The sequence below is a fragment of the Leuresthes tenuis genome, unplaced genomic scaffold (genome assembly GCF_036924035.1).
Source record: "Leuresthes tenuis unplaced genomic scaffold, fLeuTen1.0.hap1 SCAF_23, whole genome shotgun sequence".
In the NCBI taxonomy this organism is placed as follows: Eukaryota; Metazoa; Chordata; class Actinopteri; order Atheriniformes; family Atherinopsidae; genus Leuresthes; species Leuresthes tenuis.
The window spans coordinates 18063767-18090010 of NW_027325377.1; the positions used below are offsets into that span (position 1 = coordinate 18063767).

The 26244-nt window shown below is 39.3% G+C and overlaps 3 protein-coding genes across 3 annotated transcripts; 1 reads left to right on the forward strand and 2 right to left on the reverse strand.

The window, feature by feature from the left end:
* Nucleotides 1-536: 536 nt before the first annotated feature.
* LOC140283095 (uncharacterized) lies at nucleotides 537-2556 on the forward strand. Its single transcript, XM_072377749.1, has 4 exons — nucleotides 537-730; nucleotides 1101-1194; nucleotides 1373-1460; nucleotides 1542-2556. The coding sequence occupies exons 1-4, from the start codon at nucleotides 643-645 to the stop codon at nucleotides 2253-2255; spliced, it is 984 nt and encodes a 327-aa protein (XP_072233850.1). The 5' UTR covers nucleotides 537-642; the 3' UTR covers nucleotides 2256-2556.
* Nucleotides 2535-19795, reverse strand: epyc (epiphycan). The gene is made up of 10 exons (XM_072377748.1): nucleotides 19566-19795; nucleotides 15645-15798; nucleotides 9302-9473; nucleotides 8471-8932; nucleotides 7954-8163; nucleotides 6064-6183; nucleotides 5660-5818; nucleotides 5328-5530; nucleotides 4610-4705; nucleotides 2535-3658 (listed from the first exon to the last, which is right to left on the reverse strand). Exons 2-10 carry the CDS (start codon nucleotides 15789-15791, stop codon nucleotides 3488-3490), a joined length of 1740 nt encoding a protein of 579 aa, XP_072233849.1. The 5' UTR covers nucleotides 15792-15798; nucleotides 19566-19795; the 3' UTR covers nucleotides 2535-3487.
* Nucleotides 19796-23071: 3276 nt separating this feature from the next.
* Nucleotides 23072-24292, reverse strand: kera (keratocan). Its single transcript, XM_072377550.1, has 2 exons — nucleotides 23437-24292; nucleotides 23072-23314 (listed from the first exon to the last, which is right to left on the reverse strand). The coding sequence occupies exons 1-2, from the start codon at nucleotides 24233-24235 to the stop codon at nucleotides 23145-23147; spliced, it is 969 nt and encodes a 322-aa protein (XP_072233651.1). The 5' UTR covers nucleotides 24236-24292; the 3' UTR covers nucleotides 23072-23144.
* Nucleotides 24293-26244: the final 1952 nt, after the last annotated feature.

A 26244-nucleotide genomic window follows, 5' to 3' on the forward strand; every position in this document is an offset into this window, starting at 1 on the left:
GGGAAAGTGGACCTTTTTTTTGGGAGAAAACAGAACCAGTATGTAAAAAACAATTATTTAGTTGATTTCTTGGTGGTTTCTTTTTATTTTGGTTTGTTTTTAACTATATTTTGCTTCGGTTTATTCGTATAATAATAAGCAAAACTCTTGAGACCACCCCTCGTTTCTTTGCATATTGTCAGGATATGTGCAAACAAATAAATAGGAAAAAAAAAAGTATACCGCAAGGCAAAAACAAGGGTGTACTGTTCTAATGATCTTGAAAGTCAGTATTTGAGAAATTTTATTCGTCAACACAGCCGGAACCCTCGAGCTTTCTGTGATTTATTTCAGTAGTCTTCAGGAATAAGTCTCCAGGCTTCTTTAAGGACATTTCAAAGCTCTTCTTTGGATGATGGCTGCCTTTCGTTCCGTTCTCTGTCAAGATTATCCCACTTTTGTGTTTGGTATAATTAGTTTGAGTTTATTCCAAGCCAAAGCGCTGCATGGCGTTAGGCTTGTTATGTCACTCCGTGGCCACTGGAGGCGGAAGAGAGCTTGATTTAAAGATGGGAAGAAGAAAGTAGGAATCGTCGGAGGGAACAACAACAACCGAGCAATCTTTTCCTACGAAGGGCACTTGGCTCTCAATCCAGCGAAGAAATGGAAATAATGGAACACGAAGATCACGCTTACACCAACGCAACTTATGATAAAGCCAACCCCAACCCCATGGAGTTCACTTATAAAAGTGAGTACAGGCGTCAAAAAGTGTTTTATGAAGCCAAACGAGTTAGTTAGTTTAGGGTCCTCAAGAGGGCTCCTCGGAGAAAGTTCAGCCTGCAGACTGGTGATTTTTTTTTTTTAATTCAACATTACAAGCGACTCTTCCAGCATTTTAACTAACCTCATCTGGTCACATTGTTCATTTGTTTTAAAGACTGCTAAACGTCTAAAACAAGGTGATACACATTTCACATAAAGCTCTATTCAACGCACTCTTCAAGTTAGAGTTGAGACTACACAGTGAGGATTTTGTCATTGTTTTTTGCCTTCAGAGTGGCTACATTTAATTCATGTCTAACCTTATTTTAAAATCATTATTTTTTCCACTCTTTTAGTGAGTCGTAAAGAAGTTGAAGACTTTGTGAAGCTGAGAATTTCAAACAATTACCTGTTCTCTGGAAGGAGAAACACCTCTATGTGGGCGTGGAGGTATGTAGATTATGATTGGGAAGCTCTCGCGTGGCTTTCTCCATGTGCGCGATTTGACGCTTCTTCCGCACAAAGTTGTTATTATAGAAAACTGTGAAAGAATCACTAGTTTCTTTTTGTAATTTCTTTTTTTTATTGCCATTTTTTTTTTATATCACTGAAATGATTATGTTTTCAGAGCCATTCTGAAACACATGGGCTTGCAGCATAAGATGACACACTGTCAGGCATCTAAAAAATGGGAAAATATGAAGAAGAGATATAAGGTACGATTTTTTTTTTCATGTGGATTATTTACTAATTTCACAAAAATGTTTGTTTACTCTTTGCCCTCCGTTTCCCTTCAGGAGCTAAAGAATCCTCCAGATGGGATGAAAGTGTTTCCTGACCTGTGGCCTTATTTCTCTCTGATGGATGACGCCATGGAGGGTCGGCTGCAAGGCAAAGCCCCCATCCTCAAGGCCCTCCCCAACAATAGCAGCAATGGGGATTTCTTACCAATTTCCAAGCCTAAAAAGAGAAAGATATCCACCATGGAGATATCTTCTGCTTTGGATTTGATAGCTGTTGGTCCTGAGATTGAGTTCACGCTAAATGGAGTTAATGATGGAGAGGAAGTGGCGTGGCTGGACAGAAGTGAGGAGATCACACAGGAGGTGGAGGGTAAGAATATTGGGAAAGACAGTGAACAGTCGACGGAAAGGGAGCGGCTGTTAATGCAGAGGGAGAGGGCGGTGCTGGACAGGGAGATCACTGCTCTGGAACGGGACCGGGCTTTGCTGGAGAGGGAGAGGGCAACGATGGAGAGGGAGAGGGCGGTGATGGAGAGGGAAAGAGCGGTGATGGAGAGGGAGAAGTTGATGATGGAGAAGGATAGAGACACTGTGCGCACTGAGCGTCGAGCTCTGGAGGAAGAGAAAGCAAAGCTGGAGAGACAATTCGCACTAAAAGAAGGCACCGAGGAGGCCACAGAGGACAGCAGCAATGTGAAGGACTCGGATGTTATGGATAGGAAAGGACGGCTTCTCTTTTTGTTTGAAAAACTTGTTCAGAATTTTTAAGAAATAAGTTTGCCATACATTCAAATAGTGTTTAATTTTTTGTTCAGCCGCAGGTACCATCATCGGTTTGGGTTTTGGATCAAAAAGATTAACCCAAAACCCATTCTAGCAGTCTGTCTTTTTGATCCCTTTCTGTTTCATCTCAGTTCTGGTTTACATGGAAGTTTTGTGGACAAAAACTGTGGGCAGTTTCCACCATGACTGCATCGTCATGGAAATCAAAGTCCACAATATCCACCACCTTTAGGTTTGTCAATAAAAACGTTGAGCCACTCCAAGTTTGGAGAGGTCTTCAAAACGACTTTATTCACTTGTGGTTATTCCATACAGAGCACACAAAAGGGAGCTATTAGCATTATTCTTAACCCCATCCACAATCATAAACAACAACCCCCCCACCCACCCAAATCAAACAATAGTCTTTAGTTGATCGACTCAGAGTTCTTGGTGTAGGCTCTTGTGCATGATTAAAACATCACTTTTGGAAGTGTAATATACCAATTATTGCAGTTCATGTAGAAAAAAAAGAAAAGCAAAAAAAAAACCCTTTTCAAATATATATTTTATATTACAGTACAGACTTTACAACCAATGATTGTGTTTAAATGCGTCTTTTATTGCATCGGATACTCAATTTACCTCCATTAAGCTCCAGCTTCAATAGGTTTATGCCAGTATACATCACCAAAAGTGTTAGATTAGTCTTTCATCTTAATATTATTCTTTATTTTTACAAAACAAACATATTCAAACAGTATATTGGTTTGCTTTTGTTACCAGTCGCGGGAAGACATGTAACAGAAACATACATGCCATTTAAGGGTATTTAATAAACTGACTTGGAACCACTTGGCTTTTGAGAAAGTTCCCATAGTCTGTGTGTGCAGCTGTATCTGAGTGATAGTTTCAGAGTGTGTGTGTGTGTGAGCGTGTGTGTGCTGTTGTGTTCCTGATACAAAAATCTGATCTAGTTGAAGAAGGTATAGTAGTGCATATGTGCTTGATCTTCAGAATCTCCTTTGTACTGTATTTGGCTTTTAGGTGATAATGAAACAAAGATTTCCACACAGTTTTGCATATGTGTCAGCAGCATGTATGACAGCTTATTGGTAACACACTATTGCAACTGATGCTTTGTTTGAGTAGTGAATACGTTGTGAGTCTGGATGTCAGTATGTACAAATATGTGTGCATGTGGTTGTACTTGTGTGCAAGAGTGAGGGTACATGTGGCTAAATGAGATCCCCGATCGGTATACGGGGCAGGCAGATGTAAGCCTGTGGGGTCCTGCTGAGGTTGATTGGGTTGCCGTCCAGACGGATGTCCTCCAGTGCATTCCTGATGTAGTTGAAATCATTCAGGTTGCAGAAGGTGTCCTCATGCATCATTTGAATGTTGTTGCGCTGCAACAGAAGAGAGAAGGACACTCAAGGAAACATAATTATTAACTTTTAAGAAACATTGTGGAGAAGCTGAATCAATCCCTGGCAAAAATGATGGAAGCACCACTTTTGGATGATGTTGATATAGTTGTTTTATCTCTTTTTTTCTTTTTAAAAGTGAAAAATAAGAAATACGCAACACAAAACCATTTCAATTAACACCTAAACATTCTCGCTCAACTAAAATTGCCTGATTTTCTTGTCAGATCAAATAGAGGAAACAAATGTCATTTTTATGTGATATTTTAAAAGAAAGCCAGAATTCTCATCTGTTCCATGGAAATAGCTTTGTCATATCTATGATTTGGTTATTTATTCGCTATGAATAAACCAGACTGGATGAAAACCCTCCAAACTGGGTGATTCCATCATTTTTGTGAGAGGCTGTTAAATAGAGCATGTAGAGAATGTTAGCAAATCAAAGCTTTCAGGTAACCCAGTGATCATTTCTGGCACCTCAGAGTAACATCTGGAGCTAATAAATCTGACTGATTTAAACCAGAGTTATCTTAATCTTCTTATTGTTCCAGTTATGTGTGTTAACAGCCAAATATGAGAGCAAGGTGGGATTTCTTTTCAGCTTGTAAGACTAAATCTTACATCTTGAGTCTTCTGCTGCCAAATTTAATCAATTCAATAGTGTTCGAGATGCAGTCAAAAATACCAGATGTTAAACTGAGATCAAAATAAAGGTTAATTTGAAAAACATACAGTAATTCAGTCAAAGAGCTTCAGGCGTCTCTATCTGGTGTGTAGATATAACATTTTTGACAATAGGTGTTGTCTTTCATAATAAGTTGGCTGGTGTGGTCCTGCCACAGGATGCTTTCACAAGAAGTTTTAATCTTAAGAGATAGAAAAACACTTTCCTTCAGTGTTGAACAGGTTCGGTGAGTGATAAAACAGACGTACCTGTAGGTGTAGAGATCGCAGGCTGTGTGGTAGAGGCACTGGGATGTAATCAATGTTGTTGTCTGTTAGGTACAGGTACAGCAGGCCAGTCATATCCTGTAATGCAGCCAGGAAAACACAGAAGTCATTCGTGGCGTTTAGATCGTACTTTTGTGACAGAATTTTTTAAAATCATCTTGTCAACGCAAGATCTCAGAAGACTGAGTTGGGAGTTTGTTTTCTGCTCTGCTCAGCAGCATTCTCAGCCTAACTTTTGATCCTCTCAGTTCTCCTTACAACACTATCTCCTGCATTAATCAGCAATAGACACAATGCAAAGTACTGTTATGCATCTGGTAAAGGTTGCAAATAAAACCTTTGGCTCAATGAACAAGACCACTATATGTTAATAACATTATTAGACAATTTACAGAACATTTCTACAGTGTGTAAAATCTTCAAGTAAAAGCACTTCTGTAATGTTTGTGCAATAATTCTAAGCATTTAATACAGGTCTTGATCTTTGTGAATTACAAAATTTCAATTATAGTTTGTTGGCTGATTTTGAACAAGGTAGTTTTGCTGTGGATTTGTTTAATTTCAAACACATTTCTAATTTTTTTTATATTATTTCAGTTTTATTATGCAATTTTATTTCATTTATTGGTAACTGCAGTTCATACCCTTCATGGTAAAGCTCTGGTGTAACTACAGCTGTTAGTAAAGAAGGTCTACGTACCTTAAATGCCTCTTTATGAATACCCTTTGAACCAATGTTGTTGTAGCTGGCATCAATCAAGGTCATGGTCTCTGGTAGAGCTGGCAGCTGCGAGATGTGATTTTCTCTGATCACCAGTTCCTCAAGCTCAGGTAGACCCATAAATGTTCTGTCCTCAATAGACATTATCTCATTAGCAGTCAAGTCAATCTTCTTCAGCTTGTCTGGAAGGTGAGAAAACAGAGTCTGAGATGCTGTGAACTTTCACTAATAGCTCACTCTAACATTACAGATAAGTTTGTGGTCAAAGTTTCGACATCTAATGTTAATTTTCATTCAAACAGGAAACATACTCATGAAGGCGAAGTCTGACTTGTTGATCTTGGTGATTTTGTTGTAGCGAGCGTAGAAGTGAGTGGTGTCTTTGGGCAGAGGTGGTACATGATCCAGCTTCATGTCGTCACAATAGACAGAACCACCGAGGCATGTGCACAGCAAACAAGTGGGCATACCTGAAACACACGGTTAAGAAGAATTCAAAGGAGAAAAGAAGTTGGAAGCGCTGAAATCTGAAAACAATAGAATAAAACAAATAAGAGCCAGAATCCATGGTAGTTCTTGACAAGTCTCAAACCCCCTCAAGGACAGAGTGTGCAATAAACAGGGTCATTGAAAGACAGGATCCAGGATATCAGGCTTTCCGAAGGGAAGTGTGATTTAATATCCTGCTCTCTATTCAGTGCTTCTCAATACTGACCTCGTCTGTCAACCACAGGCTCATCAGGCTCCTCTGGCTGTTCGGGCCCAGAGCTCTCAGTCTCTTCTACACTGCTAGCCCCCTCCTGAGGGGTTTCTGGTGTGGTTCGAAACAGCTCCTCTTGTTAGAGACAAGATTAGGTGTTAAAAGAACAGGTTAGATCAGCATGGACACGGAACAGGAAGTCTGGCAATCAGTAGCCCACTGTTTGCCGGATCAAGTTATTTTAGCAGTGTTAACCAAAGATTTCAGCATATACGAATGTAGGTTAAATGTAATGGACTTTCTGGCTTGATTTCCAGAATAGTTACAAACAACATGATTGTTAGAACAAAAAACACAAAGAACCAAGTTAAATGGGTTTCGGTTTCCTTCAAGTTGTGCAGCCAAGCTACATAAAAACTGTAGACTTTTGCAGTGAATAACTCAAATCTTTCCTCACGTATAGCTGCTATTGCTGTCCAGTCCATTCACACTGTCTGTTTTTTGCATTTACTAAGTTTCTGGGCATTCTAGACCCATTGCCTACCCTGTTTGGTAGCTAGTTCTACATTACGGCCCTGTTCCATAAAGTATATTGATAAAAAGTAGGAGTGAAAGTCCAATGCCTGACTTGACAGGACCTGGCAACCCGGTTGGGGTAAAATATACGGTAAAAGAGTTCCATAAAGGTCAACTAAAGTTCAACCAGTCACATTCTTTCAAAACAGGCTCAAGTTATCAACCTTAATGTGTGTGTATGCTGACTTCAGCCAGCACAAGGGGTCAAAGACAGATCCAACATAGTAAACAGCATTGATAAAGCAACCACGTAACCACAGGTTAACACAATGGATGCATATGATCTAAACATTATTCACATTGCTGCTTTACATTTTCTGAATCTGCTCCTGCACTATGGACAACAAAACAAACACATTTGGAAACTGAAGGTGTGGAAACTGGATCTCATCTTACTAGCTATGACAAAATGGAATCGAGGGGACGAGCAGAGATGGAAGAAAAAGTCAAAGCAACTAAAACAGATTAAAGCTTCAACATGAAGACAAAAAGAAAAATGCCAAACAAAATAATTATTTGCATGAATGTCACATATCATCCTCATAATCTATTTCCTTTGAGAAACTGCTCAAAGGTGCCCTCCTCCTATAAAGACCCTTTGCAGCCTCTCTTTTCTAAGGAAATCATTGTTATAAAGCGTAGTGTCACGCAACCTTTGTCATATTTAGTCTGCTCTTGAACCTTGAATAAGACTTATTAAGATATTGCTTACACTGTAGCCTAATTTAACACAAATGAAGGTCTATCTCCTAGTAGAAATAAATTGATTTTTTGTGAACTTTAATTTCTGGAGGGACAGTCTTAGTGAGAGTTGATGGTAATGTCATTGCTTTCTCCTGGTCCTAGCTGTACTCCGGGTAAGTGAAAACCTAGGTTTGGCCCGACAATTAGCATGAACTAACTGAATCAAGTCTGGCTTATCTGGAAAACCGTATCATGGAACAAATTCCTGATCTTTCCCAGATATCCGTTCATCTCCACCAACCTCCCTGATCAGACCTTTCTGTATCTTTACTACTAGCCTTTTACCTGCCTCGATTAATAACTTTTTTTCTTAGCCTTGAGTGTAAGCTATTACAATTTTTCCATACAAGGTGCTAAATATAGAGTATTCACTGGCAATGAATTTAACTTCTCTACTAAATCAGCTGTCCTGTAAATTAAGTTCTTCTTACATTAGGTGTGGGGAAAACTGGTGGACAAAAGCAAGACAAGAGGAGTCCTTAGCACCTTCTTCAAGGAAAGTATTTGTCCTTTAGCATACATTTTGTGACTTCAGTTAATCCTGTCTTTAAAATCTACTCACACAAGTCTAGATTAAATACTGACCTCTATCAAGTTTAGGCACAAGAGTTATCTCAGGGACCTCACTGTCTGCAGAGCCAGAGACACCAGAAGCCCCAGAGGTTCCAGAAACCCCTAAATCTCCAGAGAAACTATCCCCTGAGGCCCCTGAGGTTCCTGAAGCTCCTGAGAACTCCCCAGAAGCACCAGATGTCTCTTGAGGAATAATGTCGGGAATGAGAGGCAGCTCCTCCTCTTGTTAGAGCCAAGGGTTGGGGTTAGGTGGTGAAAGTTAAGAGGGACAATCAATCAACCCATTGACCAGTCAATCACACTCACATTTTAGATAAGATAGGGTGTTAGAAAGACACGAATATGGGCAACATAAACACAATGACAATCTGTAGCACAAATAATTAACATCAACATTTAACCACATTTAAAACAAAATCAGTTAAATGGAATTTAAGACGGGTAAACAACATGAATCACAAAGAGAATGATTATTGACAGGTGAAAAAACAGCCACAAGCTTTACTGACAGCTCTGTAAAGGTACTAACCTCCAGATAGTAAAGTTATCTCTACTCCAGACTCATCAGAGTCCCCAGAAACCCCAGAGCTTCCAGAAGCCCCTGAGAAAGGATCTCCGGAGAACCCGGAGCCAGACTGGTCCCCAGATCCTCCAGAGCCAAGGGGCAGCTCAATGGGAATCCCAGAACCTCCGGAGGGAAAGTCCCCAGAGGCTCCGAAAGTAGCAGATCCCATGGTATCTCCATATCCTGAGAGATCCCCTGATATCAACAGATCCCCAGAAAGTAAGAACTCCCCAGATCCTTTGGAGCTGAAAAGCTCTTCTGAGGCTCCGGATACTAGGATAATGTCATCAAATTCCCCAGAGGCACTGGAGACCAGTGAGTCTCCTGAGCCTCCAGATCCAGAGGCCCCAGATGCTCCAGAGATGGAGCCCTCAAAATCCACGGACATATGAAGAATATCAATGGGTGTCAGACGCAGCTCCACCTCTTGTTAGAGACAAGATTAGGTATTATCAAACAGATAGATGAGAACGAAACAGATCATTAATCAGCTCTGGAGAGCTCAGTGACGATTAGGTTGAATAGTTGATGACAAACAGACACAGTGAACACAACACATTTAACCATTTACTGCTAGTTAAATGGATGACATGCACATGGAAAAGATGAAAATATATGAAGCAGATGATGAGTTTAGAGGACAAATGATGGTGGTTTTTGGTAAATTTGAGTGAAGCTGCTTTCACAACTGTATAAGTTAAAGTAAGTGCGTGGCCCTAAAACTGAGTGTGCTCACTAATCAATTAACTTTATGCTTTTGGGAGTGCCAATCTAAATTTTCTTGCTTTTTCAGACCTTTCTGTGTCTCTGGGCCCATGAGAACGCCCGATCCCCCAGAACCATGAGAGACATGCTGGGGTCTTAGAGGCAGCTCTTCTTCCTCCTCCTCTTCCTCTTGCTTAATTTCTTCCAGTGAGTCCTCTGCTACAGGATAGTTATAGTCTGTTGGAGGCATTTCAATCTCTTCCTAGGAAAAATACAACAACAAGTCAGAAATATACAATATTTGGCATAAAAAAAACAATCTTAGCAATTGTTGTCACCCGGATCGACTAACTTTGACCTGTTAAGACCCTGGTCAAAAATGCACTGCTCTGTTCCAAAACTGAATGAATGAATTATTTCAGTGTATTATCAGATTCCACCTAGTAAGTAAATTATAGGCATTGATCAAAGTTCTTGCACAGAGGAAAGTAAGAAAACGATAGTTCAGAGTAGACAGGCTTTATAAAGTAGGGCAACATAAAGTCTACAAAACTCACAAGCATAAAACTTGTATCAGCATTGAGTAAACCATTAAAAAACACACCTATGTCTAACAGGAAATGACATCTCAATGCGTTGTAGGCTGGCAATATCAGCTGACGTGTAACATGACTTCTGCATCAAAGGGTACAAGAGCCCCAGCCTTTTACGAGACAAACACTGACAGTAAAGTAGGGCATTTAACAGAATTTTCAATTCCAGGAAATTCAAATAAAGAAAATCCAAATCTATTGAGTCAGAATCTTTTGGCAGCTTGTACTCCAACAAAAACTATAAAAGCGTAAAGAATGTCCTTTACTGCTGTCAAATGATGGCAATTTGTAACAGACGGTAAGCCTTTGGCACAATGTTAGAAGTTGGAATTATGTTTATTGCACAATAATAGCAGTTCTGGATATTTCACAATTCTTTCTCATTGAGTGTTGTGGTGGTACACTAATGTGGAATAACCTATAAACATCTGAGGTCATTACTGGGCAGGCGATTTTTGTTTTAATAGTTTAAATAATCAGATTTTTGGAAAAAACACGATACAGCAGTTTATTTCTTTATTATTACATTTTACACCACACTTTGCAATAATATTTAATAATAATAATAATAATATTTCCTTGGCATTGTCAGCTTGAGGATTTAGATTGTTCTCCAGATTGTTGGTCAGATTGCACATCACAGACTAGGGCTTTTTTTCCTTTTAAGACAATTTGTACTCAGGTAGTTGCAACTTAAAAGATGAGCATCTGGGACAGACTAGTGATTTTTGATTTTACAATTTCCCCTGTATCTTTTTAGTGTGTGATACGTTCTCCCACTCTTTATTTTTTCCTTTATTTTTTTTTTTACTGTGCTTGTATGGAGAAAAAAGCAAAAAGGCACATTTTTACAAGCAACAAATGCCATGTCAGAGTCCAGAACCAATGGAATCCAAGGCTAGTGCAAACTTTCACCACTAGATGACAGCAAACTGTCAAAGATTCAGTCATTAAAAAGACGTTCACCTGAGCTCTGATGTGATGAACATTGGGGAAGATTTTGTTGCAGAGTACACAAGATGATGATCACAGAGATACTAGTGAATAACTTATTCTCTTGCTACCATTCATTCTCATGTCCTGGATGTATATATTTATACAGAAAATACACCAGTTTATACCAAAATATGTGTTAGTATAAAATGTGCCACAGATAAAATCATTTGCACTTCAGACTTCTTGGGATTCAACTGGAAACTCCAGCCTAAGATTTGCTTGGTTATGAACTGAACAGTAAAGAGGGAAAATGGTTATCAACTTCATCTGAACATCCAAAGACGCCTCAGATTATGAGCAAAGGCTTTGCACCTTAGTTTATTAAACAGATGAGCATTTTCTCAAATGTTATGTTGGGAAATATATTTAGAAACAACACTACAAAACTTAATGAATTACAGCGGATGAGTCCATTAAAAGCTTTAAGTATATCCATCTGATGCCATAGTTCTTTCCTGTTGACGTTGTAGTTTGTTGAAACATGTAGTTCTATCATCCTCCAGAGGAGGGCAATGAGCTTCCACATACTGCCACAGGTAGTACCTGACGCTCCAGATCACTCAACCCTCCAAATGAGGAATGGTCCTTGTGGAACCAAGACTCACATGGTAGCTCCAAGGATCATATCTGAGTCTTTACCACTGACTTCTTCCAATGTAATCTAATGTCAAACCAAGAAGTGTCACAATAAAAGTGTATCATGATCAAAGTTAGACTACATTGTGTATTTAGAAGCACATAAATTGAACTGATTAAATGGACCAATGAAGCAATATCCAGCACCAAATTCTAAAGCTTAGCTGAGTTACAACAATGTAAGCCTTTGAAAAGTAGTGCACTGCAGCTCTCCCCTTCATTTCCCCCCTTTCCCCAAAAGCAAACATACATACCCGAGGGGGAAGAAGAGGTGAAAGGCTGGCAAACAAACACACCGAAAAAAAAACAACAACTCTGGAAACAGCATGGGAGCGCAGAATCCACAGGGACACAAGGAGAGATGCTGTATGGGAACCAAATGCTATCTTGTTGCTGTAATGTATAGTATAATGATCAGTGCATGGATTCAGCTACTAAAAGTGCTACTGCAGGATTGATGTGTGCAATAAGACCTCACACTTGCTCTTAAACAGTATCGTTTTGAAAAAATTCTTTGCAGCAGCATAAATAACCCCACAGACATCACCATAATTCATTACCACATTCAGTACAGCATGTGCCCTGTAGATGTTTTAAACTGTATTGAAAGCCTTGAGACCGTTTTCAAGTCACTTTTATGAGCTTTTTTAGCTCAGTGCCATGAAATGTTAACTTTTAATTAATGTTCTGGGACATGGTTTTCCTTTTCCTTTCACAATAATAAATGCAACTAGGAAAACAAACCAATGTTCCTTTGTGATGCTGATTGAAGAGGAGGGATGATCAACTTTAACAGGTAAAAACAGCCTGTGTTAGGAGGATTTGTGTTGGATACGATCGTCAGCCAAGACTTGTTTTATTCATGGTTAGATTTAGGCATTAAAAAGTAATTGGTAAGGTTTAGGCATATAACCACATCCTTAGCTTTAGGTATCATTTATGTGGTTCGAAAAACATTATGACTTGCCTTTAAACACTTTAGAGACTTGTCTCTACCATCAGCCCAGTCTCCCAGTTACATAAGCCTTTTGTGAAATTATCGCATTTTGACTGTTGCATGCATTTAACAGGCATAAGGTGAGGTGAAGGTGAAAGGAGGCGAAGGATGGCACACACAACTTTCTGCCAGAGACAAGATCAAGTCCCGTTCTGACCACTTTCTGTCCTAAGAAAACTTTCTTTGGAAATGTTGTTTTTGCATTCAGTCGTTTCTTTTAAGTAACTTTATTTCTTATTATGCTGTTTTTGTATTCAGTTTCTGTCTCCTTATGCTTTCACTCATTGTTTTCACTGTTTTAAATGCTGGTTGGAGGATTTTGTTCTCTTTTTCTGACCTAAGATATCAGTTTCCCTAACAAACTAACAAGCTGTGGGGTGTTCCTTCAAATGTTATGAGCACACACCTGTGTTGCACTGATCTACTCATCTGAAAAAAAGGATTTTTTTGTGTCTAACTAATGCTCTAAAGTATGCCAACAAATTCAAAGTCATCCAAATCCAATGTCATGATTGATCATTGCTACTCCAGTTTTTTTTCTTCGACTGTTGCAATGACTGTTGAAATGTCAGATGCCTTTTTTTTTTCCTTTTTAAGTGATGTTTATGGTTTTGGAGTTGCTGACTGTCTTGGCAGGGACAGTCTTGGAAAAAGATTTTAAATCTCAAGAGTTTTGAGTTTTCCTGTTATCTTTTTACTAAGTAAGAATATTTCTAATAAATATTCAAACAGGATGACAATCCCATTTTTGAATTATGTTGACATTTAAATTTGGTATTTTTTCAAGAGACATACATGAAGCGCAATAGAAGGCACTTTGAAATATACAATAGTTCCAGTACAATAGCTGTTTGAATGATGCATACTGATGTGAACTTTGAACTTCTGCATGGAAGTCAGAACATTTAGATTTAATCAAAATTTACAAGTATAAAAGAAACTTCCCTGCTGCCACACAAAATGAGTTAAAAGTTAATATTAGCAGCTTTAAGTAAACCAACTTGCTCCTAAAGAGATCATTTAAGCCAAGAGAAAACTGCAAGAGACAGACTGAACATCTCGGTTGGACTGAAGTGTCAGAGAATCCAAAGATAGCGATTAAAGTATTTAAAATCAGCAGACTGAAGATGATTTGTTTGGATAACAAAATGGATAAGCCTTTATTTCTCTCAAAAGAAGCAAGCCCCGAAAAAAAAGAAGAGAAATACCAAACAAGAGCTGGACATGAAAAGTAATGACTCAGCATTCCAGAGGCTTGGAGCTCATTGCCGCTTCATTTCTCACCAGAGATTTGTGTGCGTGTGTGAAAAAAAAAAATCCATTCAATCTTCATTCCTATAAAGATTTGTCCCCCAACCTTCTTAACAAAACTAGATGCCAGTCCTTGCAAGATTATGTTTCTCAACCCTACAGTTATAAGTCATAACTGTGTTTATTTGGAGTGGATAACCAGACGAAACGAGAAACAGATTTAAGAGAAACAAAATGCAGTGTCATATCCAAAACACCTCTAAACATTATCAACGCCATTCCTGTGCACAGAAACCTTCCCGCACTGAGGAACAATATGTGTAACGTTCAGCTGAACAGCTTTACAGTGCCCTGTCATGTGGATCATTGCTTTAAAATGGAAGCGTTTTTTGCTCTCAGTCACTGTTTAGTTAGATCTTGAGAACAAGATGTCCGTGTTCTGATATGAAAAGAGAGTGATTTTAGTATTTGTTAAATGCTCTGAATTGTGGGATGGATCTTGGGTAACAGTGATATTGTGTGTGCAATCCACATCAGTTTTAACTTAAGATGCTGGCTCGAGGGTTGCCAGCTGATAAGCTTTTGTGGATGTTTAACCCTGTGCCATCTGGACCATGCCCTGACCTAATTTCCTTGTTTGGTAACACGAGTTTAGTTAAAGCCAGTGATTCCTGTTTACCCTGCAGGCTCACCATATCAAAGTAAACTTGAATCGGACTTAAAGGGCACTGCTGGTATCCATTTTTCATGAAAGCAAGTGATCTTTTACATTAGTATTCTCCGTTCATGTTTGAAAAACTTCCTCACCAAAGAGAACTTTAGAACAATGATGGAACAAATCTCAGATTGCACTGCTGTGCTTGTATTTTACTCATGACAGATGTCAGTTGTTCATTCTGGGCCACAAGTAACACCATGATTGTTACACATGTGGAGTCACATACAGCAAACCGACTCCACAGAAGCATTGTAGGTTTCAGATGACTGACATGCTCTGGTCAAATTCCTTGGAAACACAAATAATGCTCAATGGTACCTGTAGTTTTTTTCTCTTTACGATCAGAACTCTGCAAAAATGAAAAAAGAATATTTTTGATTGAATCAATGTAGAAATTGATTGCAAAAATTCAGCTGCTATGTGATTAACGGTTGTTCATTTCTTGATTTTTTTTTCAACGCAAAGGAAAACAAATTCATCTTAAGGCCTGAATATTGATTGATTTCACAGCTAAAACAGCTCCAGGTGCTTGCAGGATTCTAAGGAATGGAACTTATAATGGTGGCTTGCCAAGGTAGAAAGCTGAAATATTTTGGACACAATAGCGAATAAAGCTGGAAAGCAATTTGTCCTGCTTCCAGGTTCAACTGTTGCCATCAGCAGGATCCCTGTCTGCTCGAGGACCTCAGCTCAAATCCACACTGTTAACAGATATAACACCTTTAAAAGTTTGATTTGTGATACATCTGAAAAATGGGAAAAATTGGGATTTTTCTGGATAGTTTTTATGTGGAATTGTGGACGTGGAATATTTGATAGTCTCTATCTCCACAGGTTTACAGCAGTCATTTTTCAGTTAAAAAACTGTAGTCAGCATACTTCTCATAAATGTTTTGTGTACGTGTAATGTAGCAATAAATTAAACTCTAACCATGTGAATTTACTCACAAGATACTTGAATACTTGGTTAAACCTGCTGTAACAGTTTTGTGGCCACAATGGAACAGTTTAAAATGTAACTTGTCAAAGCATATTACATCAAAAATATGCTCACAGCACTTCCCCCCTACTGTGCATTTCACCACCAAAATCAAATGATCTTAAAACATTGAATTCACTTGGCCTGCGAGTAAAAGCTGACTCAATCATTTGATTGTAGAATTAAAGGTTGCTGTGTTTCCAGGGAGTTTTAAAGCTTCTGCAAAGCACTTTCTCATGTATGTGCAAACAAAATGTTCCTACCTGAGGCTCATAAATGGTCAGTTCGTCTTCATAGTCGTAGTTAGCATTGTCATATGTGTCCTGGTCCACTTGTCGGGAAAACCTGGGGCTGGCCACTGCTGCTTTGAGGACAAAGAGTCCGAATACGAGCCGCACAAACATCCTCATAGTCCACCTTGACAAGAACAGAGAGTTGGAAAGTCAAAGTGAGAACTTTCATCAAAACATTTATTATTCTAGATACAATTCATACAATCGACATTGCAGGGTAATTGAACAACCTCAAGGTGAGCTTGTTTAAGTGCTTATTTGTAATTTGCAAACCTGTAAAAGCTGATAAGAGCAAAATATAGTGTCTGAGAAAAGTATCTTTAAGGTCGTAGCTTATCACAGTACAGTAGAATATGTTGTCAGTACACATCAGGGGATGCTTTCATGATCTTGGCTTTATGACCTAGTCAACAATATTGTCAGCACAACCCATTCATAGTTCTGCAGACCAACTGCAGATGACTTTGGGCCCCATAACTGAGGTCATTCAACTCATTATCAAGGTGCAGACAGCTCAAAGGGATCAAAATACGAGGGCCTCTTCCATCTCTGTAGTGAGAGGCTCACTGCTCCAATGAGGAGCCATCTTAGCTCAAATCAGTGCTCCCTGTAGTGTGTCAAGGGTCAAAAGTCAGAGATTACCTGATCAAGAACCAGGAGAATATATATTATTTTTCATTTAGACTTAATATCTAATAAATGTATAAAATAGATATGTATATATGGTGGAAAAGTTAAAGTGTGTTAAAGCTGGTCTCACTGGACCAAAGCAAAAGTCACAGGCTTCAAAACATCTCTGGCTAATCAGGATCACTCTCCCAATACATTCTACTCATTGTTATTCTGAACTTGTTACCTACCTACTCTTATTGAAGAGCCCTTAAAGTCAGTTTTCAATGGACATGGTATCCCTAAACTGTCACTTTCCAACACACAGGGAACTGCTGCATATTGCCAGCTGTCTTTCCATGGTGGGAACTGAAACACAAACTAAGCTAAAAGTAAATGATGAGAGGAAAACATCATTCTGTAATGTTTGCTTATCAACAAAAATTGCACAAGGATGTTGGAGGGGAGGCTTCCAAGCAGGAAACTTGTAATGAAGTCCTAGCTTCTCCATGTTGTTTTTCCAACTCCTTTTTGTTTTTTTTTGCGTTACAGTCTTTGTTATGACTTCCTTTGATATACAATTATACTATGTCGAAAGTGAAAATTTGCCAACATTTTCCATGTTACCATGGTGCCATGCATGTACAAAAATGGATGCCTCTGGATTCAAAACTGATGCAATAGTTCCTGACCAAGTGTGAGAATATGACATTTTGGGAAGTGAGAACAAACTAACCTTTGAGTCCAGTATTTCAGTCCAAACATGTCAACGTGTCCAAATGCCAACACATGGTCTCAAAACAGCTGCTCAACAACCAGTGAGTTTCAAAATGGAGTCTCGATCATTTACTCTCAATAATATCGATTCCTGTTCTTGGACATGTCTTTCTCCTTTTTTCTCTATGCATATGAGTGAGAAAATAATTACATGTGGTAATACCGTCTCATACCATTGTCATTTCAGGCAAAAAAGCCTAGAAGCCTAGAAGCTAGAAGAATGGGAAGGGGGGTGTCATTTACAAACATTGCATTCACAAACCTGAGCTTTGTCCAACATAATTGTTTTTACTCTGTTTTTTTTTTTAGGTGCAGGCTCACGAATGATGTGAATCATGCAAATGAAGGTCACATGAAATATAAGACCTTCTTACAGTGGTGATGATGGGGCAAGACTGGCATGGTAACCGAGATAAGAAGCTTGTTGTGCTCCATCATGCCTGCACCTCATATCAACTTTCAGGCTGTGCTCATTTCACATAAACATTTCTATCAAACTGGGCTGATTAAAGCGATATTTGAATTCCTGTGTTTTTTGGCATTGGAGGGATTTGATTGTTTTCCTAATTAGACCAAAACAGCCTTTGGAAAAAGCATGCAGCCAAATTCTTGGCAAAAAATATTTCTACTTGAGTCTAAAATGAGCATGTATGATTCTCATTATGCGCAAATCTACTTTACACTGCCCTGACCTAGCTGCTGTTCATAATCTTGTTAATTTCTTCATGAGTTTAGCTATTTAGTTCATGGATGTTATTCCATTGTGGGAAACGCTTTAAGTATTACCATATGTTAATTTATGCATATTTTTTAGCTGGCCATTACAGAAACTGGATCTGGGGATTAATCATCTGACAGTGTGTCAGTATTCAAAGCAAACTAATAGCAGGTGTAGTCATGTTGCAGCTGGCCTCAGATAGAGTATGTGAAGCCTAAAAAAGGGCAGAAGAGTTGAATGAGAGTCCTCTAGGCCAGGGCAGAGAAATGGAGAGCAAGGGAGCAGAAGAAGAAATGAAGAGAAAGATAGGTAGTGACGGAGACAAGATGTTGGCCCTCAGGGTTAGATGGAGAGAGTGAGGAGTAGGAGAGCGCAAGTAAGTGAGAAAGAGAGAGACAGGTTTCTAAGCTAACCCGACCCCTGGGTCTTTACAGAGGGCCTTTATGAGGCCCGCTCGCTGCCTGTCTCAGCACTCAAACTCCAAATTCCACCGAGGTTTGTGGACAGGATGGCAGCGAGTTACTGCTGCAAGGAAAAGCTTCATTCAGCAACGTCAGTGCTCACACACACACACACACATACGCGCGCACGCAACACACGCTTTTGCACACACACAAAAATACACACACACACACACTTGGACAGATGCAATCCTCTCACAGATGAACACTTAGTCTCAACACACCTATCTTTCAGAGAGAGAAATTTGACAAACATCTGCTGCTATTTTGGGATGAGGACAGATACTCCACCCCCCCGCCCCCCCAAAAAAGAGCACATTTTCAGTTTTTGTAAGTCATGAATATAACCCTGTTGATATGAGGAGGGAAGGAGTTTTTATGTCAACCAGTCCTTTCATTGTCTGCAACGTGAACTCAGTGCACTGTGTTGCGACGCTTGCAACTGAAATAGAATTAGACGAGGCATCCAGCAAGCCAGACTGAAAGAAGAACTATTCTGAAGACAACACAGAGGTGTGCTTTTATACAGGCCATCACAGTGTACAGTTTGTAGAAGCTGTGTATGTGTGTTGCCTCCAGACTACCTCCTTGTTATGTTTGGCTTTACGCTGGACATTCCTGATATCCAGTGATTCTGGCTTTTCCCCCAAAAAACCACAAGCAAACTAGATTATGTCCCTTTGCAGCAGGTTGCAGAACAACTTAGTTCATTTGCAGCATAAAGAAGGTGTTGTGAAAATCCTCCATTAAAACAGGTAACGCAACAGTGTGACAAACAATTTGTGCATGAGATTATTCTTTAAGGGAAAACACAAGCAAAACATGTTCAACACATGAAATCATCATCAGAGTTTCTGAAATGAGAAGAGCTTTGCTGCAAAAGTCCCATGAAAAGCATGATCATCCTTATCATTGAAATTAATTTCATGTCACTTAGTAAAAAAAACAAAACCAGTTTTTAAAAAATACTGCTTAGGTTACCACAGGTGTAACTCAACACCTGTTTGACGTCCAGAATTGGACAGCCAGAAAGCTTACAAAATTACAAGCAATATCTGTCCATCTATCTCTCTCTCTCTCTATATATATATATATATAAAAAGCAAAATACAAAAACTCTAAAGTACGACAAATGCATCCACATTTTAGACCCCCGCAAAACTCAGCAATCCGAGGAGCTGAAATAAAACTAGTTGGAGGAACAGCTTGTTTTTAATCCCTTAGAAGCAGTAGTTTTGAATGGGCTAATCATGCACCTCTGCCTGCCTAATCCCTTGGACCAGAGAGCAGCTCAGCCAGCATGAACATAGCACCAAGAATGCTTACCTCTGTCTCCTGCTTTCCCCGAATGGTCCCTTCAGCCGTGATGGAGATGCTGAGGGCTCCGGGACTTGGCCAATGGTGAGAGGTCGCACAGGGTGCCTTGAAGAGGGAGGGTGCGTGCGTGAAATGTGTGAAAGGTGTGTGTATGTGTGTGCATGTGACAAGTGTCAGGGTGTGTGTGTAAGTGTAGGTCTGTGCGCTCTGGCGGACCCGAGTGCCCTGCCGCTTATGTGTGAAGGTAGGCACTGAGGCTGATTGGACCAGAGCAGATTGCTTTTGGTCACTCTGAGAGCACCCACCCCACACTGTACACCAACATGCACAAGCCTCCCAAACACCACACACACGGACGCACACACACACACACACATACACATATGACAGAGAACAAATGCCCCAAAGTGGCAAAACAGCATTTTATCCATTTATTACATGACTATCCTTAATTCTTTTAAGAGTCAAATCAGACTGAAATATTTGTCCTTCTTTTCCTGAGGTGAAACTCTGGCATGTGTTACTTTCATGTATGGGGGGGATCAACGGGGCCCTTGTACACAATGGGACCTCTGTAAGGAGCCCCTGTTAGCATGGTGCTGAGAGGAAGTCCCAGCTTGGAGGAAGGCCTCTGCCCTTCTTTTTGAATGAAACAGCTTTCTCTTTGCATCGTCATTTACTCAATAATGTGCTAAAACTACAGATCTGGGTTCAGCCTTGGCAGAAGTGTGCAGTTCTAACTCATAGGGAAAATGATCAGATCTTAGTTATAAAACAAAGACATCCTTGGCAAGGGTAGGGTTAGGCATGCTTCCAAACAGATGTGTCAGACAGACTGACAGTTTGGCATTACTATGCATTGTCAAAAGAAGAAAAATCAGCACACACACTGGAGGTCACACAGAAGCTTTATTTAGCCAGAATTGTGTTTCAACCTGTCCTTCACTTCCACTCACTCATCCTGTGGTAACTCTAGACCCTTTGATGAATGAAAGGCAAAGAACGTGGTAAAAAAGCCAGAAATCCTTCTGCACCTTCCATATAAGCCGGGATTTTCTATCCAGAGCTTTTCTCCTGCTGAGAAATGGGAAAGAACTGAATCACATTTTGCTCAAAATATCATATCATTGGACAATGATTGATGGATACAAAAAGATGACAGAGAGCATTATACAGAACCTGAAAAGCCTTGCACAGCTGATCCTCTCTGTAGATTTATTTGTGATAACTAACCCTGAGGTTAGAAGAGCTATAAGAAAAAATAATGATATGATTAAAATCTACGTTTTTGTTAGTATCTCATCACTTCGCTAAATTAATCACTATATTTTTACCCCTTTAAAATTACTTATCATGTAACGAAAGAACAAGCAACGACACATGAATATTCTCAGTCGAAGAATCAGACATGCAGAGGCAAACCAAATTTCAACGGGGCAAAAACTGAAAACAAAAATATACTTTGGGGTGACTTTTCCCTGATGGAAATCGCTGCTGGAAACTGGAATGAACCTGACCTTCCTAGTTTTCTCCTCAACAGGTTACACAGCCCAGACATATAGATGCTCTTTGTTACCGAGACACTGGAGATGGTGCTATCTCCAACTTGACCACTAGATGTCAGAAATTGTTCCACACTATTACAATAAAATGGTTTTGGTTTGTCTCCTGATCCAGTAGCAATTAAACCCCATTCCTAAAAAAGGGTGAGACATTGTGTAAAATCTAAATAAAGGCATAGAAATAGTTTGAGAAACACTAACCGTTTTTTTTTCTATTCAAGCATATACTAGTGGCATGTTTAAAAAAAAGTTTGGACAGGAACTTGGTGACTGGGTGTGGAATTTTCCCCCATCTTGGTATGCAGCTTTTCCACAATTCAGGTCTTCGTCATCACATTTTTATACATTTATGTGCCAGAATTTTCCAATAGGTGACAAATTAGGATGTCATTTAAGTATCCAGACTTTTTCTGCAATGAATTGGGTGTTGTATGTTTTGACATTAATTTGCTGAATTAGGCAAAGCCTTAATTAAAGAAAAAAAGGAAATATTGGTCAGCATTAATGTCTCCATGGTCTTTCAAGTAACCAGTGCCATGTCCCATGCATACAGAAATTTTTCAGATTCTTTCCATTTCTGACATTCACCATTTACTGTAGATCTTTGCAATTTTACATTTAAAAAAAAAAATCTCAGGTGTGATGGTGAACCCCTCCCATTCTTTAGCTCTGAAAGACTTAAACTATCTGGAATTCTCTCCTTTTATACCCAGTTATGTCACTGATCTGTTGCGAATTTGACACGATGTCTCAGTGCTATTTTGAATTCAATATAGGGTTTAAATGATCCTTTAAAATTCTATCTATTCTAAATGACCTGAAAGTCAGCAGATTTTTTTTAAAGCTTGACATTTACATTCAAAATAACATGACTCAATTAAGAAAGGGTGTGTACCCCACCTTCACCCAGTGATAGCTGGAATAGGCTCTAGCCCCACCACAACCCTGAATTGGATTAAATGAGCATAGAAAATGGATGGAAAAGAATATTAAAATCAATGCATGTCAGTAATTTCATAACATACATTAATTCTGTCTTAACTACACAGTCCACATTATGCGACTTCATCGTTACTGTCAGTATAGTAGACAATTGGTTTATTTTTAGATTGATTTTATAAAACTATATCCCGGGTGATTAATTTATTATTACAGTTATTTTTAGTACATTTTTTTCTTTTTTTCTATTTTCTTCATGTAAAATCCTGGATAAAAAAAGAGACAAAATTCCACAAGAAGACATGATCATTCTGAGAAATGTTTATTCATATTGAAGACATTTTAAAATGAAATCAACTGTCCAGTTAATCCAGAAAAACAATGACCAGAATTAATAAGTGTCTTGGCATTTTTAAACAAGAATTCACATTTCTTTTGCGTAGAAAACATTAAGGAATGTTGGCCATGAATATTCACAGGATTCAACTAATTTTCCCCCAATATTAAATAAAAATAAGTTACCTACAGTAAATATGCATATTTGTAAACTAGAGAAATTTTCTTTATGTAAATAAGAACATAGACCTAGAACATGTGACCATGACTTTGGCTTCAAGCCTTCAAATATAAAGTAGTCAAAGAAAAAATGAAAAATGACTTTGCATTATGCATTCAAAAGATTCTGCTCCTTCTCAGTGTAGCAAATTCACACTGAGTCCTCAAAGCTGTCCATATAACATGAATACACATTATTGCTATATTCGTATTCTCTCATGCTTAAATGTTGTACATTTTCATTAAAAACTCTACATAAATTTACATGTTTTTATATCATCATAAGGCACAACTAGCTGACAGGAGATTCCCAAAATTAAAACATCAACCCATCAATATAATTTCTGTTTGATTTGAATAATATTCCACTTAAAATATGTTTCTTGGATGCATTAATAAGATAAGTTGATAACTAGCATCAGATTGTTTCACAAACACACAAATATGTATTCTTTCACAGCTCCCATCAGCATCCAAGTCTATTAATTGTGGGGAATTAGAATTTGCATGCAAAATATTGTTGATTTTCTGTTCAGATGACGATAGACCTGAGGAGACGGAAGCACGTGATGACATCTCTGGGAATTGGTGGGCTAATTTCGTTGCCATCCAAACGGAGGTAACGCAGACGAGGCACGCTTTCGTTGAGTGACTCATCCAGAGCATCGACGGAGACAGGACAGACAGTGGAACCACTCACGTCTGTAAATGAGCAAAGGGAATTATTGCGAGAAGACTTACCGCTTTAATCAGGACCCCATCCACATAGCTACCTAAACAAGATTTCCCTCAATACAGCTACACAAAACAACACAAAGACTCACTTGTAATCTTGTTGTGGTCGAGGTGAAGGTGCTCAAGGCCTGAAGAAATAATGGGAACCTCAGTCAGCTGATTGTGGGACAACTGCAAGTCCAAAATACTGGAGACATTAAACACATCTTTGGGAACTCCACCGCTGCCAAGCTTGTTGTGATTGAGCCTCAGAAACGCTATTTTGGGCAAATCTTTGAAATAACCAGCTGGGATCTTTTCAATGTCGTTGTTATCAAGGAAAAGCTGGGTGGTTGTGGGTGGTAATCCAAGAGGCATACTACTCAGATGATTCTTGGCGAGATTGATCTGTACCAGACTGCTGAGACCCTTTAGGCTCACTTCGGTCACAGCATCATCCATCAGCTTATTCCCCTGAAGATCCAGGAGGGTAAGCTTATCAAGACCAGCAAAGACACCAGCAGGGATCTTGGAGATACGATTGCGAGACATACGTAGATGCTCCAGGCTGGCTGGTAGGGGAGATGGGACAGAAGACAGGAGGTTATCGTCCATGAACAGGTGCGCCAGGTGTGTCATTGGACTCAGGATGCCTTCTTCCACTCCTTCGCTTGGGATTTTGTTGCGGTTTAGGTTCAGCCAGCGCAGCTGTGTTGCATTCTGTAGGGCATCTGATGGTAGAGTTTCGATCAGATTGTTCTGCAAATAGAGGTACCATGTGTATGGAGGGATTTTTGGAATGCTCTTCAGGTCTCTATTGTCGCAGTAGACAGCACGAGGGAAGTTTGGGGGGCAGCGGCATTCTTTAGGGCAGGCTTGGATCTGGGCTACAAGTTCCTCATAAGGCATGTCCTGGCTGACAGCTAGTCCTACCAGGCACAGGATGCAGAGAAGGTTCTGGAGAAGGGCCATCTCACCGCTTAATCTTGGCTGGAAAAAAATGAGTAAAAGGAACAATAATGTAGTCAAACACAGCAGAATAGAACAGCACAAAACAGGCAAGAAATCCAGAGTAGAGTCATTATGATAAGATGTTAGGTCCACTCTGTATCAAGTGACCCATAGATTGCTTTTCAGTTTCTGAGTCTTGGTGAGGCGTTTCTGCTGTATAACTCTAAACATACTGTTTTTAACATTATACAAGTTTCATAGCCAGTTGTCAAATACAACTAAATCAACGAAGGGTTACTGAATGGAAACTGTGTCCCAAGTTAGCCTATGGTACCATAAGTAACCTACACTACCTCTAATGCCATTATCATTTATCTCCAAGGTCAGCTGCCAGAATGAGGTTGCCAAGTCTTGCCTCATTACTTTGCATGTCAAAGACAGGTAAAAGCTCAAGAGACAGGATGCAGAGTTGGTTCGAGTTTAATTGCATTACGCCAATCTTCAAGTTCAGTCATGAAGACTTTGCATGTCAACTGTTGGAGTTGTAAAATTGGCAAAGCCTGCCACAGGTCTTTTCCCACTTGTTTTGGTTTACACAGCTGATGCAATGCTGCATGCAAATAACCGTATGTACAATTTGTAAGGATCACAGATCAAAGAAAGAGCAATTGAATTTAAAATCAATACCACTTTAAAATGATTAATAAAAAATGATCAATACAAGAACTGATGTGACAGAGAGGCATAAAAAGAGGACTGAAATCCAGAGTAAGCTCTGTCATCTTCTTTCCATCCATATCTTAAGCTTCTGCTTGATTTCTGTCAGCTGCCATCTGGTGCTTATTTAAATTCTTGATGCGCTCCATGTCTGTCTGGAACTCATTCCCTGCTTTTCCTTAGATGGGTGCACTTCAAAGACAAACCCAAATAATTTCTTTGCAGAGATGTGCCTCTGGTTACAGAGGCCAAAGCTTCATGACCCTGCTTTAGAGTGCAAGATGTGCCGCAAATGCAAGAAATATGATTCCTTAGAGCTATAACACGGTCATTAAAGTTGTAAGATGAACAGCAGCTAGCTCCCCTGCCATTAAGACACATCAGTATCAGCATTTATAAGTAGCATTTACGTAATTAGAAACGGATGATTGTAATGAAAAAAGTTTGAATGAATTTCCTCATGAAAACAGCACTGACTTCTCTTTTTCCAGCAGTTTTTCTTACCTTCAGCTCTAGAAGTTCCCTTTGCAGTGACCTTCGTCAGCGAGTTATCAAGCGTGGTCTCAAATGACAAGGATGCAAGTGTCGCCTCCCTGTATTTGTACCACTGGCTGTTTCATTCAACGTGTGCCAGCCTATCACTTAGGATGACACCAAAGCTCCTCTTGGCCAATCAGATTCTTCTAGCCACAGAGGTCCTAATCTTCAGGAGGTGTGTAAGTTGCTAAGCCTTTTCACCACTTGAGACATGGCCCACTTAATGCAGGTGTACCTGTTCTTAGATTACTGATTTCCACATGTACAACCCTTCCTCTCTTTTTGGCACGATTTATCTCCACCTGCAAATCCGATGTCCTTTGGCAACCTTTGTACTAATTCCATGCCTCTGTTGTCAACAATGTCATCAGGATTAATTACTGTAATCTACTTAGACTGACAATGTTTGCAGTTATTATAACTCAATATAACTTATATAACAATATAACTAACTAAGTCAATATAACTATATAAACTCGGTGATGATATCCGAATATGCAAATTAACTGACTTGAGTTTGAAGTAGTTCCAGCAAGAGGCCATGTCTGCCAAAACTGTAAACAAATCATCACATGATTAATGTGGAAGGGCAATACTTGCTCTGATTACTCCTTTCACCACAGTTCAACTTATTTTGAATTGTGGAATTGTTAAATGTACTTTCCTGAATTTAGGAATGTCTTCAATTTACACTTGAATGATACAGAGTATCA

Bases quoted from the DNA above. Each gene is read 5' to 3' on its own strand.
- kera (XM_072377550.1), bottom strand. From the start codon at position 24,235: ATGCCTTATGAGGAACTTGTAGCCCAGATCCAAGCCTGCCCTAAAGAA. The intron at 23,315-23,436 runs GTGAGTCTTTGT...GCTCATTTACAG, and splicing joins CGACCACAACAAGATTACAA to ACGTGAGTGGTTCCACTGTC.
- LOC140283095 (XM_072377749.1), top strand. From the start codon at position 643: ATGGAAATAATGGAACACGAAGATCACGCTTACACCAACGCAACTTAT. The intron at 1,195-1,372 runs GTATGTAGATTA...TTATGTTTTCAG, and splicing joins ACCTCTATGTGGGCGTGGAG to AGCCATTCTGAAACACATGG. The intron at 1,461-1,541 runs GTACGATTTTTT...GTTTCCCTTCAG, and splicing joins ATATGAAGAAGAGATATAAG to GAGCTAAAGAATCCTCCAGA.
- epyc (XM_072377748.1), bottom strand. From the start codon at position 15,791: ATGAGGATGTTTGTGCGGCTCGTATTCGGACTCTTTGTCCTCAAAGCA. The intron at 6,184-7,953 runs GTCAGTATTTAA...GTCTCTAACAAG, and splicing joins TGTGCCTAAACTTGATAGAG to AGGAGCTGTTTCGAACCACA. The intron at 5,531-5,659 runs GTATGTTTCCTG...CTCACCTTCCAG, and splicing joins GTCAGACTTCGCCTTCATGA to ACAAGCTGAAGAAGATTGAC.